This window comes from Mus caroli, unplaced genomic scaffold (genome assembly GCF_978045245.1).
Source record: "Mus caroli unplaced genomic scaffold, Mus_caroli_1 scaffold_9, whole genome shotgun sequence".
Lineage (NCBI taxonomy): Eukaryota > Metazoa > Chordata > Mammalia > Rodentia > Muridae > Mus > Mus caroli.
The window spans coordinates 9,801,737-9,816,667 of NW_028227264.1; the positions used below are offsets into that span (position 1 = coordinate 9,801,737).

At 42.9% G+C, this 14,931-nt stretch overlaps 1 protein-coding gene across 9 annotated transcripts in view; it reads right to left on the reverse strand.

Annotated features, from left to right (window-relative positions):
• The window catches only part of Utrn (utrophin), a 489,906-nt gene that overhangs the window by 326,206 nt on the left and 148,769 nt on the right, over window positions 1–14,931 (reverse strand). For 7 of the 9 annotated variants that reach the window (XM_085842635.1, XM_085842637.1, XM_085842636.1 and 4 more), the window contains 7 exons: window positions 14,805–14,928; window positions 14,004–14,091; window positions 11,714–11,755; window positions 8,200–8,441; window positions 7,343–7,523; window positions 5,505–5,650; window positions 3,790–4,002 (listed from right to left, as the gene is read on the reverse strand). In XM_085842635.1, the coding sequence (XP_085698761.1) occupies window positions 3,790–4,002; window positions 5,505–5,650; window positions 7,343–7,523; window positions 8,200–8,441; window positions 11,714–11,755; window positions 14,004–14,091; window positions 14,805–14,928 (1,036 nt within the window). The remainder of the gene's footprint in view (window positions 1–3,789; window positions 4,003–5,504; window positions 5,651–7,342; window positions 7,524–8,199; window positions 8,442–11,713; window positions 11,756–14,003; window positions 14,092–14,804; window positions 14,929–14,931) is intronic. The other 2 variants (XM_085842639.1, XM_085842633.1) reach the window with 1 other exon arrangement.

A 14,931-nucleotide genomic window follows, 5' to 3' on the forward strand; every position in this document is an offset into this window, starting at 1 on the left:
AGAACCTGGAATTCAGAGTTGAATATGGTGGGAGGCAGAAGCCAGCAGAAATAGATGATCCATATCTTACCAGAGCCAAATCAACAGTGGTTTGGAAAGAGGTCCAACTGTGCTCCTCCCAGACTTCAGCATCACACATATAAACTGACAACATGACTGCTTCTCAGTATGCATAAGGGAATGGTGTTTATGAGATGAGAGGGAGAGAGAGAGGGAGGGGGAGAGGAAGGGAGGGAGGGAGGGAGAGAGAGAGAAAACAGCCAGAAGCATCTGGAAGAGTCCAGAGCAGAGAGAGGAGAAAGACAGTAGTTGACTAAACATGGCCAGCAGACTGGACATGGCCATGAGAGAAACAGAAGCACAAGGGGGTGGGGGCGGGGCCGGTAGGTCAACACAGGATTCAGATGACAGAGAAGAAGACAGGGAGTGGGCAAAAGAATAAGCATAGCTGAAATGGTCGGGTTCTAAAGAGAATGTGGGGGATGGCAACCCCATAGGAAGACCAACAGTGTCAACCTGAACCCCAGGGAGCTCCTAGAGACTGAGCCACCAACCAAAGAGCACGCACAGGCTGGTCCAGGCCTGCGGCACGTATGTAGCAGAGGACTGCCTTGTCTGGCCTCAGTGGGAGAGAGTGCACCTGATCCTGCAGAGACTTGATGCCCCTGGGAAGGGGGTCTGCAGGGGTGGGAGGCACCCTCTTAGACAAGAAGAGGAAGGAGAATGGGGGTAAGAACTCTGGGAGGGGGAGGGGGAACACTTGGGATGTAAATAAATAAAATAATTAATTTAAATAAATAAATAAACAAACAAGCAAACAAAAAGAATGTGTAGCTGGTGGAAAGGAAGCCTCTTAGCTAGAGGGGGTCACAGTAAGAAAGGAAGTGGGAGACACCAAGATGCTAGCATGGACTTTGAAATGTGTAGCTGGTACTTCTGATGCTGAGGGAGCCCAAAGGCCTGCCTGTGTTTAGGTATGCTAATAGACACCACAGATAGCCACCTGTCCACTCTGCCTTTTGGAATCTGGGGAAATGGAATTTCCTTTGATCTTAACAATCCCTCATCAGGATCTACAGTAGTGTATTCTATAGTACAGAAAAAACAAACAAACAAAACCCAGATTGGAATTAGTAGTATGTGTAGACTGTATGTACATGGAAATCCTGCAAACATTCACTATGAATACAAGCCTGCCAGGACAGGACATAGAACTGGGACTAAGAATACTGTTGGCAATGAGTATTCCTATATTATTCAGTATCTGCACAATAGCAATCTTCATGCATCACATATAGGATTAAAAATGCATTTTAAAATCAGCAGTTTCTGATTTTTACTAGGCTCAGTAGGTGCCTGCGCACCTTTAATCCCAGCACTTTGGAAGCAGAAGTAGGTGGATCTCTGTTAGAGACCAGCCCAATCTACAAGGGGAGTTCATCTACATAATGACGCCCAGTCTCAAATAATAAACTAATTGACTTAATTAAATTAAGCAAACAATTCCACTACCTTATCCCAAAGAAACTCCATAAATTGGCAGTGAATCTAACACCCACTGTGCTCACGGCTTTAAAGAATGGAGATTAAAAACTAAAACATGCATCAGGACATTGGAAAAAGAATAAAGTTATCCTGTGAGTTGAGTGTTTACTACAATTATCTTGTAACGTTATGAAGAAACTTTGAAGTTTTCCCACATGAATTCTGAGTAGTAAATTAACAAGCAATTTGTTTGATACAAGAGAGCAAGCATGGCCTTTAGCATTGAAGTCATACATGCGTTACTCAGGGCATTGGTGGCGCACGCCTTTAATCCCAGCACTTGGGAGGCAGAGGCAGGCGGATTTCTGAGTTCAACTCCAGCCTGATCTACAAAGTGAGTTCCAGGACAGCCAGGGCTATACAGAGAAACCATGTCTCAAAAAACAAAAACAAAAACATACATGTGTGACATGCATGAAGTTACACAATTAAAAAATAAATACAAATACTACCAGCAACCTTGCTGATGACCCAAGAAAAACAGAAAATAACGAGACGTTAAAGTCTGCTACTGTAATACCAAATAATTGAATAGAGATCCACGTGTTTGATGGATATGTGTGTGTTTGTGTGTGTATGTGTGTGTGGTGTGTGTTTGTGTGTGTGTGTGTATTGAACGGCCACTAAAGGTGCCATATTCGAATACTGGCACACCATCCTATTTAATTTTAAAATGTCAACTTGTCACAGCCAAGAGTCAATGAGTCTCAACTGAGGGACTGCCCAGATCAAATTGACCTATGGGCCTGTCTGTGGGGAACAGTCTTGATTGTTAACTAATTGACTTAGACGTGAGAGGACCCAGACATGTGGATGGCACCATTCTCTAGGCAGGTGATCTAGGACTGTATAAAAAAGATAGGCAAGCATAGGTCTGAGAGCAAGCCAGCAAGCAGCAAGTTCCTCCACGGTTCCTACTTCAGTTCCTTCCCTGACTCCCCATAGCAACAGGCTGTGATCATGAAGTGTAAACACTTCCCACCCCGAGATTCTTTGGTCAGAATAGTTTATCACAGCATCAGGAAAGCAGCTAGAACACATACATCTAACCCACCCGAAAATAAACTTTTCAGGAGTCACTCATGAATTCCCCTAGATTTAAATTTGAAAATATAAAATCAGTTCACACAGCATGGGTCAACCTTGAACTCTGACATTTGGGACTAAACAGTTCTGCCTCTATGAGGGCCAACCTGGGTGCCATAAAACAGCTAGCTACATCCCTGGCGACTAAGCCTCTGTTGTCACTGCTCTACCTCACCCCTATGCCATGTCAGTGACAACCAAAGATGTCTCTAGACTAACACACATCTTAGGGTGAGGGGAAAATCAAAAGCACTGCTGGTTGAGAATCATTGATAGGCCAATGTGACCATCATCAAAAAATGTTACAATCACACACAAGTATAACTCATTCATACCATTGTAATATGTATGTTCTGTGAATGCAGCAGAAGGTTGTAAAAACCTCTCACTTGTAGTAGGAACCCTACTGTGTGTGTGTGGCAGAGTGCCTACTTAGCATGATAAGACCCTGAGGTTAACCTCTGCCACAGGTTTAAAAGGCAGGCACAGGGCGGTGGTGGCACACATCTTTGATCCCAGCACTCGGGAGGCAGAGGCAGGCGGATTTCTGAGTTCGAGGCCAGCCTGGTCTACAAAGTGAGTTCCAGGACAGCCAGGGCAATACAGAGAAACCTTTTCTCAAAAAAAAAAAAAAAAAAAAAATGGCAGGCACAGTGGCACACACCTGCACTCTCAGCACTTGAGGTGACTGAAGGGTCAGAAGTTCAAGGCTATCCTTGACTATATAGCATGGTTTAAGGCCAGCCTAGGACATGTGAGAGTCTGCCCCTATGTCCCCAACTCCATTCTCTGCCTCCAACTAGGTTAACCTGTTCCACTCTAACTAGTCACCGCTGCACTTTGAGCACTGGTTCATAGGGCCATGTAGATCCCCAGATGAAAGTCTATCTTAACCACTACTAAGCTACATCTTCAACAAGGTCTTGTGACACCTCTACCAAGAAGCCTTCTCTCTATGAGGCAAAAGAAATACATGTGCTTGCCAGCACATTAAAATATCTCTGATAAGCAACTTATAAATCCCAACTTAAGCATATAACAAATGTGGGACAAGGAAGAAAGCAAAGAACTCAGAAAGCAGATATCCCAGTCTTGCATGATTATCGCCGTGTGCCCAGAAACAAGCCTAAGCTCCCATCGATTGGCCTCTCGGTTTACCTCAAAATCTCGGAGTCTGGGGGTGATTTCCTCAAGCAAGTGTAAATCTCTGGAAACCTTGGTCTTTACTTTATTCCATCTGCCTTGGACATCATCAAATTCTTGTTTATACATTTTCCCCACATCAGGAAGCATATTTTTCTCCAAAGTCTTTGTTTCTTCTGAAAGCTTATGTAATGTAGGTTTTTGATTCTCAAGGGTTTCATCAAGGGCCTACAAAAGTGTCAAGAGATTAAAACCATCCACAACAATGTACATATGTATTAGCACAGATGTAGTAACATATATATACATATATATGGAGAAGAGGGTATCTTACTTAAAAATAAAAAAGGTCATACTAAGACAATTCAAAGCTTTCTTTTCATAAGTAGGTGTGGCATCATGGATTCTGTACATTAAACCCTGTAACAGCACACACAGTGTAGAACAAGAGCCCAAGGTCGGGAGTTGGTCTTTTCTATCAGGTACCGTAGTATAGAACAGTGTTTCTCAATCTGAGGGGCGAGACTCCTTTGGGGGGGGGGGGGGGTGACTAACAGCCCTTTCACAGGGCCTGCATATCATATATTCTGCATATCGAAGATTTACATTATGATTCATGCCAGTAGCAAAATTGGAGTTATGAGGTAGCATTGAAAATAATACTATGGTTGGAGGTCACCACATCATGAGGAACTGTGTTAAAGGGTCACAGTGGAGAAACATTGGCATAGAGCCTTCAGGCTACTGGAGGCAGGAGAGTAGTTTAATCAACATAATTTAAGTGGCTCCCAGAATGTGGGAGGCTGAGGCAGGAGGACTGCACTCAGTTCTCAGCCAGTGTGTACTACAGAGTAAAACTCTTGTCTAAAAAAAAAAAAGAAAGAGAAAGAGAAAGAGGAAGAGGAAGAGGAAGAGAGAGAGAGAGAGAGAGAGAGAGAGAGAGAGAGAGAGAGAGGAAAAGGAAAAGGAAAAGAAAAAGAAAGAGAAAAAGAAAAAGAAAGAGGAAGAGGAAGAGGAAGAGAGAGAGAGAGAGAGAGAGAGAGAGAGAGAGAGAGGAAAAGGAAAAGAAAAGGGAAAGGAAAAGAAAAAGAAAGAGAAAGAGAAAAAGGAAAAGAAAAAGAAAAGGAAAAAGGAAAAGGAAAAGAAAAAGAAAAAGAAAAAGAAAAAGAAAAAGAAAAAGAAAAAGAAAAAGAAAAAGAAAGAGAAAAAGAAAGAGAAACAGAAAGAAAGAGTGAAATCAGGTCACCTAATACACCTCACATTATTTTAGGAGATATATCTAGCAGATTAGGAACAGGGTTAGAATTTTATTTAAATGATTTTTAAAAAGTAAATGTTTCCCAGTAACACTTAATAACATATCTTTATGGGTAATTAAGTTTAAAATTATAAATTCTTAGGCCTGCAGATTGACTCCACAGATGAAGATGGCAGCCACACAAGACTTAAGACTGAATGAACGCTCCCCCTGGAATTCACAGTGGAAGAGAAAACCAAGTTGCCAAAGTCGTCCTCAGGACTCAGCACACACCCACCTCTACAATAATACCAATAATAAATAAAAACAAAAAATAAAATAAATTACATTTACTCTGCAATTTTTGCAACAAATTTTTAACAATCTTAAAAGACTTCATCAAAAATGGCCATTTTTTTTAATCACTGAAAAACCACTTCAAATACATAACACGAACTCTCAGAATTGGTCAGCGCTCCCAAGGACAGCTTACCTTTTTCTCCTGCAGGGCCTGCTCCACCACTAAGGGATCGTTCAGGGCATTCAGAGAGGCCTGGGCTGCCTTTTCTGACTCGCTTAGCATTTTTTTCAGGGTATTCAGTGTGTCCAAATACGCGGGTCCAGGCTGGCTCTTCAGCTCTGACAATTGAACATGCTTGCTTAGGGAAAACAGCGCTAGGACTTCACTACTGTTATCGTCTGCACCATTAATCTTCTGTATATAATAAGGAGACTCCAGTCGATAATAAATTAGATCCTCTGATTACAATTGAAAAGGCTCTCTGTTGCTTAACAAGACCAGCCATCCCTCTGGCATTTCAGACAGACAGACCGTGGCTTCATTCCTCTGGAGGCTGGTGTTTGAACTGTTAACTCACTAGCATTTTTCTTCATTTGATCATGCTGAAATGTCTCTATGAAGCTTGAAGGACAACATTCGTTTTGTCTCACACAACCTCCCCTCCCCCAAATGATACCCAAAGAATAAACAGAAGCGAAGACCCTGCCACCAGCCTTCCTGAAATCTCACGAGTGTACACAAACTACATGGGAACCCTAAGGCCATAAGAAACAGGGGTGACTGGCAACAGCCAGCTAGCACAGAGTATCCCTCTGTGCCTCTGTACAAATCCCAAACAATCAGCATTTGTACCGAAGAGGAAGTGAGCTGAAATGTGAAGCACCAGGAGGTGAAACCAATTAGCAGCATGAGTTCAACTGCCCACTCCTGATCCTTGTCATAAGGGAAAGCTTGGTTTGCAGGGGTCAGCCAGGAAAGACATCTTCTCTGATTTTTAATGTCACACTAAGTTAACAGATTTCCATGAGTGAAATGCATGAAGTCCAATGCACTGTCAAGAGGAAAGTAACATGGTGCCTTTGCCTAACATGCATTCCTTCCTAATGCCTGGAGCTAACATGGTGGAGCTCACAGTCACAGCACAGAGTGCACATGGCACATGACAACCCATGGCAGCAGCTGACGAGACACAGAAAGCAACATACAAGCTTTCCAAATCCAGCTACCCCAACCAGCTTCATTCCGCTGTCTCCAATTCTACCTTGTTCAATTTTGTTCAAATTCTGGAAAAGCAAAGTGATCCTTTTCAAGGATCGAGTGGGGCTGCTAAAACCTTAACCACTGGGAGCAAACAGAAATCGATGATGTTTTTGTTTGATGAGAGCAAAGTGGTTTCTCCCATAAAATTCTCCTTAAGGGCTGGAGTGCAAATCATGTGCCTAGCCAGCATGGGGCACTGGGGTTCAACCCATCACCACCAAAAGAAAACAAAGTCTTCCAGAAGTCACTATATCCTACTCATGCAGTTTTACAGCATGCCAAGCTGGCTTGGTTTGTTGGGTGGTTGTTTGTTTGTTTGTTTGTTTGGGGGAGGGATGTTGTTGAGACAGGGTTTCTCTGTGTAGCCCTGGCTCTCCCAGAACTCACTCTATAGACCAACCAGGCTGGCCTCAAACTCAGATTGCCTATCCCTCTGCCTCTGCTCCTTCCCCTGCCCCTGCCTCCCAAGTGCTGCAATTAAAGGTTTGTGCCACCACCACCTGGCCAGGTCTGAATGTATTATAACACTTCAAGCCACAGGGATGCAGGGGAAGAAAGCATGAAGCCAGGATGAAACTCAGACACACTAAAGGTCGAAATATTTGGAGTAATTTTAGATTTAAGGCAAACTAAGAAGAGAACCAGAGGAACAGAGACAGAGAAACAGAGACAGACAGACAAACAGACACATACACAGAAGGAGAGACAGACAGACAGACAGACAGACAGACAGAGACAGACAAACACAGCAGAGGAAAGCCAATATTTACCATTTTCTAGTTGTTGTTGGTATTCCTCTAAAGCCTTCTGTACAGCCTGGTAATGATGTCGAAGGTCGTCAAAATCCTGCTGGACAAAACCTGGGACACAGGGCTGAGACTTCAGGGCTGAACAGCTTGCACACAGCATCTCAATTCTGGGGTGAAGGCCAAGGAGATCTGTCAGCTCCCTCTGAGGAAGAGAAAATACGGTCACTTCACTCCATGAATACGAGCGTCCCCATAAAGAGTTATGAAGGAAGTGAAGACAAAGCTCATGATACAAGATCCATGCTCCCCCGCTCTCTGCTTTCTCTTCAAATTGCCAGACCTTTTGCCTTTTAGGAGATACAGCCTCTCGGGCTACAGATACAGCTCAGGGGTGAGAGCGCTTGCTAAGCAATCATGTAGACCTGAGTCTGGATCCCCAGAACTCATGTAAAAATGTGGGTATCACCACCTGCTGCTACCCTGGAATTAAGGGAGGGCAGAGACAGGAGGGCAGCTGGGATTTACTAGACACCAGGCTCCAGGTGCCAATAAAAGACTGTATCTCAAGGAATAAGGTAGAGTGTAGTAGGGCAGGGGACCTAATATCCTCCTCTGACCTCTTCTGGCATCCATGAGTAGAGATACGTGTGCTCTCACACACACATGCATCATTCACCACATATACTGAATGATATTTCCTCTTTATATATGAAAATCAACCCAGAAAGGTCTCCATGAGTAGAGATGCACACCACACACACACACACACACACACACCCCACTCACCAGACATACTGAATGATATCTCCTCTTTTTATATAAGAGACTCAGCCCAGAAAGGCTCTATAGTCCTATAGTGCAGCCATTTCTCACCCTACCTGGCAGGAATCCTTTAAGCCTGGCAAGGGCTGCCTGGGTAATTCAGAAACGGGTGTGCCCCTCAGCCACTCTTCCTTCTCCTTGATGGTTTTCTCAAGGGCATCAAGCTGCTTAAAATAAGCATTTATATCTTCCTGCAGCTGGATCTTCCTTCCCAGATCTTCTAGCTGCTGAGATATCATCTTCCACTCCAACAAAACCCTTTCCAGAACATCGTTTACTTCTTCAGTGGAAAGGCCTTCTACAGAAACAAAAAGGTCCAGGTGCATCAAAGCACTTCATCTAGTAATACAAAGTTGTTTAGAATTGGTCCTAGACATCTAACACAGTGAAAGATGAGGCAATGTTACATAAAATGGTCATACCCTTAGGTCATACCCTTAGGTCGTACCTTTAGGTCATACCCTTAGGTCATACCTTTAGGTCATACCCTTTGGTCATACCCTTAGGTCATACCCTTAGATCATACCCTTTGGTCATACCCTTAGGTCATACCCTTAGATATGACCATTTTATACTATTATGATGTATTAATAACTGGATATGCTTTAACTCCTTGACCTAAGGGGAGTTAGGAATGCTAAGAGTTCAGAGGTGATATGGCTATCTCATAAGGTATATCTATAAAGCATCCACTAGTTCCTCTTCTGTAGACCATGTGTCCATCCCCAACACTGTAACACTCTGCTAGCTTATAATCTGATGCAGGCAAATCAACTCAAATGCCTGAATTTGTGCAGAGCTCAGACATCAGAATATAAGCCTTCTACCATAGGAAAATGAAGCAGATGACTAGCAGAACTCAGAGCTGGCTGAAGTCTAGGATGACAAAAGATGACAGGAGTCCCTTTGCCTGTAAGCAAATGGGTACATGTAAGAACATTAAACCAGGTGCCAGGTTCGTGAAGCATCAAGAAGCCTATGAAGCACTCTGAACACATATGAGTAAATATAAACATATTATTATTATATTATATAAATATTATATATGAGTAAATATAAACAATGCCAAAGTAATGATAATGGTAGCTACTCTGGAGACACATCTCAAAAATGTCATTCTGTAATTGAGGAAAATACGTAATAAAAAAATGTCATTCTATTATGTTAATTTTACAAGCTCTCATATTTATTTACTTATTTTGTATTGTGGGGGCTGCCACATGCCAAGGCATGCACATGGAGGTCAGAGGACAAAGCGCTGGAATTATGTCTCTCTTTCTACTGTGTGGCTCCCAGGGAAGGATCTAAGTCATTAGGTTTGGTGGCAAAAAGCGTTACCCACGGAGCTATCTTTCCAGCCACTGACAAGCTTAAATTTTTTTCTCAAATTTTAGAAAGCGATGCAATGTCCTTAGAATTGATTTTTAAAAAATTATCTATACCAATAGCACTTTCTATACCCTTTGTAGTGCTATAAACTATCATTAAATCTTTTTTTTTAAGTGAGAGGTGGTATAGAAAAGTGGCAATCTGTGGAGGTTTTGTCTGTTGCTATGCACTGTAATGCTAGATTCTTTACCAGAAAGTCTAGGCCCACCCTTGAACTACCAGCTTTTCTTGTGTAAACCTTGTTCCTTAACTTAAAACTACTGGTTGAATATAAGGGGCTATAGCCACTGACTGAAGAGATCAGAGGTAGGCAGGTTTTTAAGTTACCTGGTTGAGCATGGGAGAACTGGAAAGAGGAAGGAGAGCAGAGAAGGGGCCATGAGAGACTAGGGACAGTGAGTCCAGATCCAGGAGAAAGAGTAGGTATCTGGGGTACACTGCTGGGGAGGTAGCCAGGCCAGCAGTCAGAAAATCAGATTATAGGTGACTCCCCCCCCCCAAGAATTGTCAAAGCTAAATAAGATAATCACACTCTTGAGTTGCATTCATTTGTAAGCTAGTTGGGGATACGATTAAATTGATTGTACTACAGCAACCAACTCTATTTGGCAGACACACATGCTGAAAGGAGAGACTCAACACCTTCAGGATATGAGTAGGAGTGCAGAGTCTTCTCTGTAAACATATATGATCAACATCCACAGTCATGGAAACTCAACATGAAAGGAAAATGTCATGGAAACTAAGAAGCCAAACCTGTTTCACCAGCAATACAAATTTGGAAGGTTTTGTGTCACACCACATCTCCCAAGAATCAGAAATACAAACAATGCACACCATGGTTGAAAGGTACCAACCACATCAGCTGTTCAAGTGCCCTTCCACCAGCAAGCGGCTAAGAGGACATTAAACCTAAGCAAGGCATTCACACCACAGTCCATGTGCAAGTATCACTGTTAACGGAGTCACGGACAAGAAAAAGCACCATTTTCTTAGCAACTGTGTGAACAATGGACGTGCATATGATGGTGTTTTGGTGTGGTCAAATACTTACTTACATTCTGGCAATACTTAAGCACATACAATAGAAATAAATCATAAAGAAAATTTCATTCCAAAAGCAGTAATTGCAAAACTACTCACACACACACACACACAGTTAAAGATGTAAAAAAAAAAAAAGTACTGGTTTAAAGATTTGGCATGACTAATCTGCCACATTGTGCCTTGGTTGTTTATAGCTCTGATCAAGGGCAGAGCCAGGCACAGAACACTTTCAAAGGCAGGCGAGTGGGTCCCACCTCTCCCTGGGCAGGAGTTGAATAAATATGTGAAGAGCTCTTAAATACCATTAAAGCTGACATGAGTGTTAGTAAGTTCCTATCATAAGCATTCCTTCTGTTGTTGGTTTTTCCATAAATAAAAATGTGACGGAAGGGGTGACCTAACTCCCCAAATGATACTCTCAGAGTCTCCTGACTGCTTCAAGCCAGGGGACTATCAATAAAATGGCCAGGCAGGCTGCCCTTCAGCTGGCCTCAGCGATTCGGAATGGCCCCACAGGAGCCTTAGTGGAAGCACATAACAGTCAAGGCTGCAACACAGGCCCAACTCCTTGAAGGTGCAGCACCAACCATGAGAGTTTGAACTACACATTTTGCTAGCTTCAGCAAACACTAGATGACACTGCACACATTTCCACGCACAGGAGCACTTTCCTCCTTGGCCTCCAAACACTAATGTGATCGTTACAAATGGAACAATGTAATTGGTACAAATAGAACACTTGGTATAGGCACAACCTTTATTTATTTTTGAGGTTTGCTGCAATTGATACAAATACCCTTTCTCTGGCTACATGAGAGGACAGTTTGTCTCACTTGGGGAACTAGCTGGAAAACATACTCTTAAACCCTCCCAGGATGTAACATTAGGTCCAGAAAAGGCTTTTCCGGTATGGTCTTTTCTTGTCTACTGTCAGGTGGATGAGCTGAGCACGTGCCAGAAAGACAGGAGCAACAGAGACTGCAAGAAGTGACAGCTGGAGAATAAAGCCAGCAGCCCTGAACCAAACCAGCAGTGGGGAAGGAGTGGGGACTGGATGCCTGACAGTTTCAGAAAAGACAGGGGAGACCACTTATGTGTGCAAAGTCTTGAATGCAATATATCCCTAGTACATACCTGAGTTCAGGGGAGGCGCTGGCGGAAAGAGAGGAACAGGGTCTAGAAAAAGAGATGAGAGAGGGAATACAGAACTGAGCAGTACTGGTAGGCTAAACCTCGAAAGAGGCAATGAACTGGGCTGTTAGACATCTGACAACAAAACAGACCAGAGCAATTAGCAGATCAAGCTGCAGAAGGGGCAAAGCCTCTACTGACAGTGGCACAAAGGCTGAGGTAGCCAGGTCCTGAGCAGCAGCAATGGGGATTCAGCCACAAACACAGCTGCAATGGAGTGGATGTGAGATAATAGACAGGGCAGGAGAGAAGGTGGAAATAAATTGGAGGCAAGAGAGGATAGAGGGATGAGGAGAGGGAGGGAGGGAGGGAGGGAGGGAGGGAGGGAGGGAGGGAGGGAGAGAGAGAGAGAGAGAGAGAGAGAGAGAGAGAGAGAGAGAGAGAGAGATTAAGAAGAAAGTACAAGCATCAGTCCTCAGAATAGACCCAGAAAGCTGTCAAGCCTTTAGAGCCAAGAGTGTAAGCCACCAGAGGTACAGAAGCTATAATAGTGGCCATTGCCCAAGGTGGAGGAATTCCTACAGCTATGTCCACTTACAAGGTACAAAGCCAGCCACTCTCTTGGGATGAAGGGTCCCCACTTTCTAGGCCTAAGCAATAACTCTGATGCTTATAGAAGAGTCCCACTGTGGGAAAGCTAATACCAGAGGGCACTGCCTGATGTCGCTCCTGCCTGCTGAGGCCATACACTGCTGTGAACAGATGCTATAGCTGCCTACAGAAGACTAGTCCTTCCCTTGCCTAGCCATGATTTCCATGCAGGCGAAGCTAAGACACCCAGCCATCTGACAGGCATCCTAAGTATTTTTAGAAGAAGGAACAGGTGCACAGGAAATGTGCTCCGTGGTGTCCTCCCTCTAGAGTTCTCAAGGAGGGAGTTTCTGCAGTCAGCCTGGCCAGTCATACTTGCTCCTGCCTATGTGCAGCAACTGGCATGTGCCCGCTACAGTTTCTGCCCTTCAACTGGGGCCTAAAGCAGCATGTGAATCTCACCCGACTGCAACCCATGCCCCAGCCTTTGACATCTCAGCCTACCACATCTTTTCTTAAGGGGGAAGGAAGAAAGGTCCAGTTCCACCAAAGAAAAAAACCATATGCCAAAGTAAACAGCCACAGAGGAGAAAATACTAATTTTAGGTTTCTGTGTCTATGCAAGGCTTTAGTGAGGAGCAAGGGTCTTTGCTGCTTGAAAATTTTTTGAATACAAGTAACATCAAATTTAAGTGTAAAATGTTTCTAGAGTATATTAATGTGATCCTCCGAACATGACCAAAAATCAAACATAATAAGTGTCCTAGTTAGCTGTAATTGTCCATCTGACACAGCCTAGCATCATCTGACATCCTAGACTAAGGATCACACAGTAGGCACTGTCTTGATCATTAAGAAATATAAAACAAGCCAACAGTGGTGGTGGCACATGCCTTTAATCCCAGCACTTGGGAGGCAGAGGCAGGCGGATTTCTGAGTTCGAGGCCAGCCTGGTCTACAAAGTGAGTGCCAGGACAGCCAGGGCTACACAGAGAAACCCTGTCTTGAAAACAAAACAAAACAAAACAAAACAAAACAAAACAAAACAAAACCAAAAAACAAGAAATGTAGAAGAGTCCAGCCCACTGTGGGCAACACCATTCCTTAGGCAGGTGGTCCTAGGCTGTAAGGACCAGGCAGCCAACAAGCAGCATCCTCCATGGTTTCTGCTTTCAGATGCTTGAGTTCCCACCCTGACTTCCCTCAGTGATGGACTGGGATCTGTAAGCTGAAACGAACTGGTTCTTCCCGAGCTGCTCTGAGTCATGGTGATTGTCACAGCAACAAAATGAAACTAGATAAGTTTACCTTAAGGCGACTTCATATCTAAGACATTGCCAGCATAAACATTTCTCTCAGTGCCCTCATGTATAAGAAAAATTCAGAGTATGCAACCCCAAAGGTGAGGTTTTACAGTCTTGTGCACTGTTGGATTTTAATTGCTCTGCTGAGGTTTTCAAGGTTTCTAGTTTTCTGACCCCCAAGTGGGAGCTGAACGACTTTGATTTTATCTGTTTTTAATAAAAAGCTTCAATATAAGATTTCAGTTTTTGAAAGATTCTGCTGCCTCAAAAAAAAAAATTGAAAACCAGATCTTTTTCTAGCTTTGTGTATTAAATGTTTTGTGTGTTAAGCTGCAAATATTAAGTGTGACCTTCTAAAATAATCTGAGAGGGAAAAAAAAAGCCCTGCGGGGCCTCACCTCTTCCCATTTGCTCCCGGAGGATTTGTCCGGTTTGATTCAGTTCATCCAGTCGGGGCAGCTTTTCCTTCTGTTCTTTCTCTAATCCCTGGAAATAAAGACTAAATATAAAACGCTGAAAGCGTCCCTTCTCGATGTAACGCTGATGTTATTTTAAAACCTCATATTTTGTGCCCTCTTAACTTTTCTTTAGGTATTTCAAAGTTTATCTACAAAGTACTGTAATGAAAAAACTACGCAATTCCTGGCCACTCTCTAGCACTCAGAGAATCAGTGCGTCTGAAAAAGAAAATTCCAAAATGATGACAGTGAATATCAACTTCAGATTCTTTCAGAAGGGAAGATTATATGTTCTGTAATTATGAGTTCATTATCAAGGGGAAATAATTAAAATTAACATTTTTGGTCTAAGAGCGACTTTTTTTAAAAAGCTGTATTGTTTAAAGGAAATATTTTGAGGAAATTTTAATACACCAAATGCTTTGTTAGATACAAGGGCAGAATATCTCTGAAACAGTACAAAGTCCTAAGTTACTATGTACCAGACTATGTAAATTTAAATCTACATAGAGGGCAATAATGATGACTGTATATACAACTCAATGATTAAGGAGGAAAAGGGGAAAAAAATTTTAATTTCTCCTACATGTGGTGATCTGATGTTTACGGCGATGCTCTAAAAGCCATCTGTGGCTACATGTATTTTGCAGTAGCTTCTGGACCCTGGCACATCTCTGTGCCAATAGTAAAATTAGCCTGATGAATTATTTTACTTCCTGGCATATTCATTGTATATTTTACCTTCAATTTCTTTTTCATTCCTGAGGTCTCCTGTGACTTCTTATATTCTTTCATCTCTGTGTTCTGAATGGCAGTCTTTGATTTCAAAATCCAGTTCAGCAGCTCTGTACTGATAGCATCAAACCTG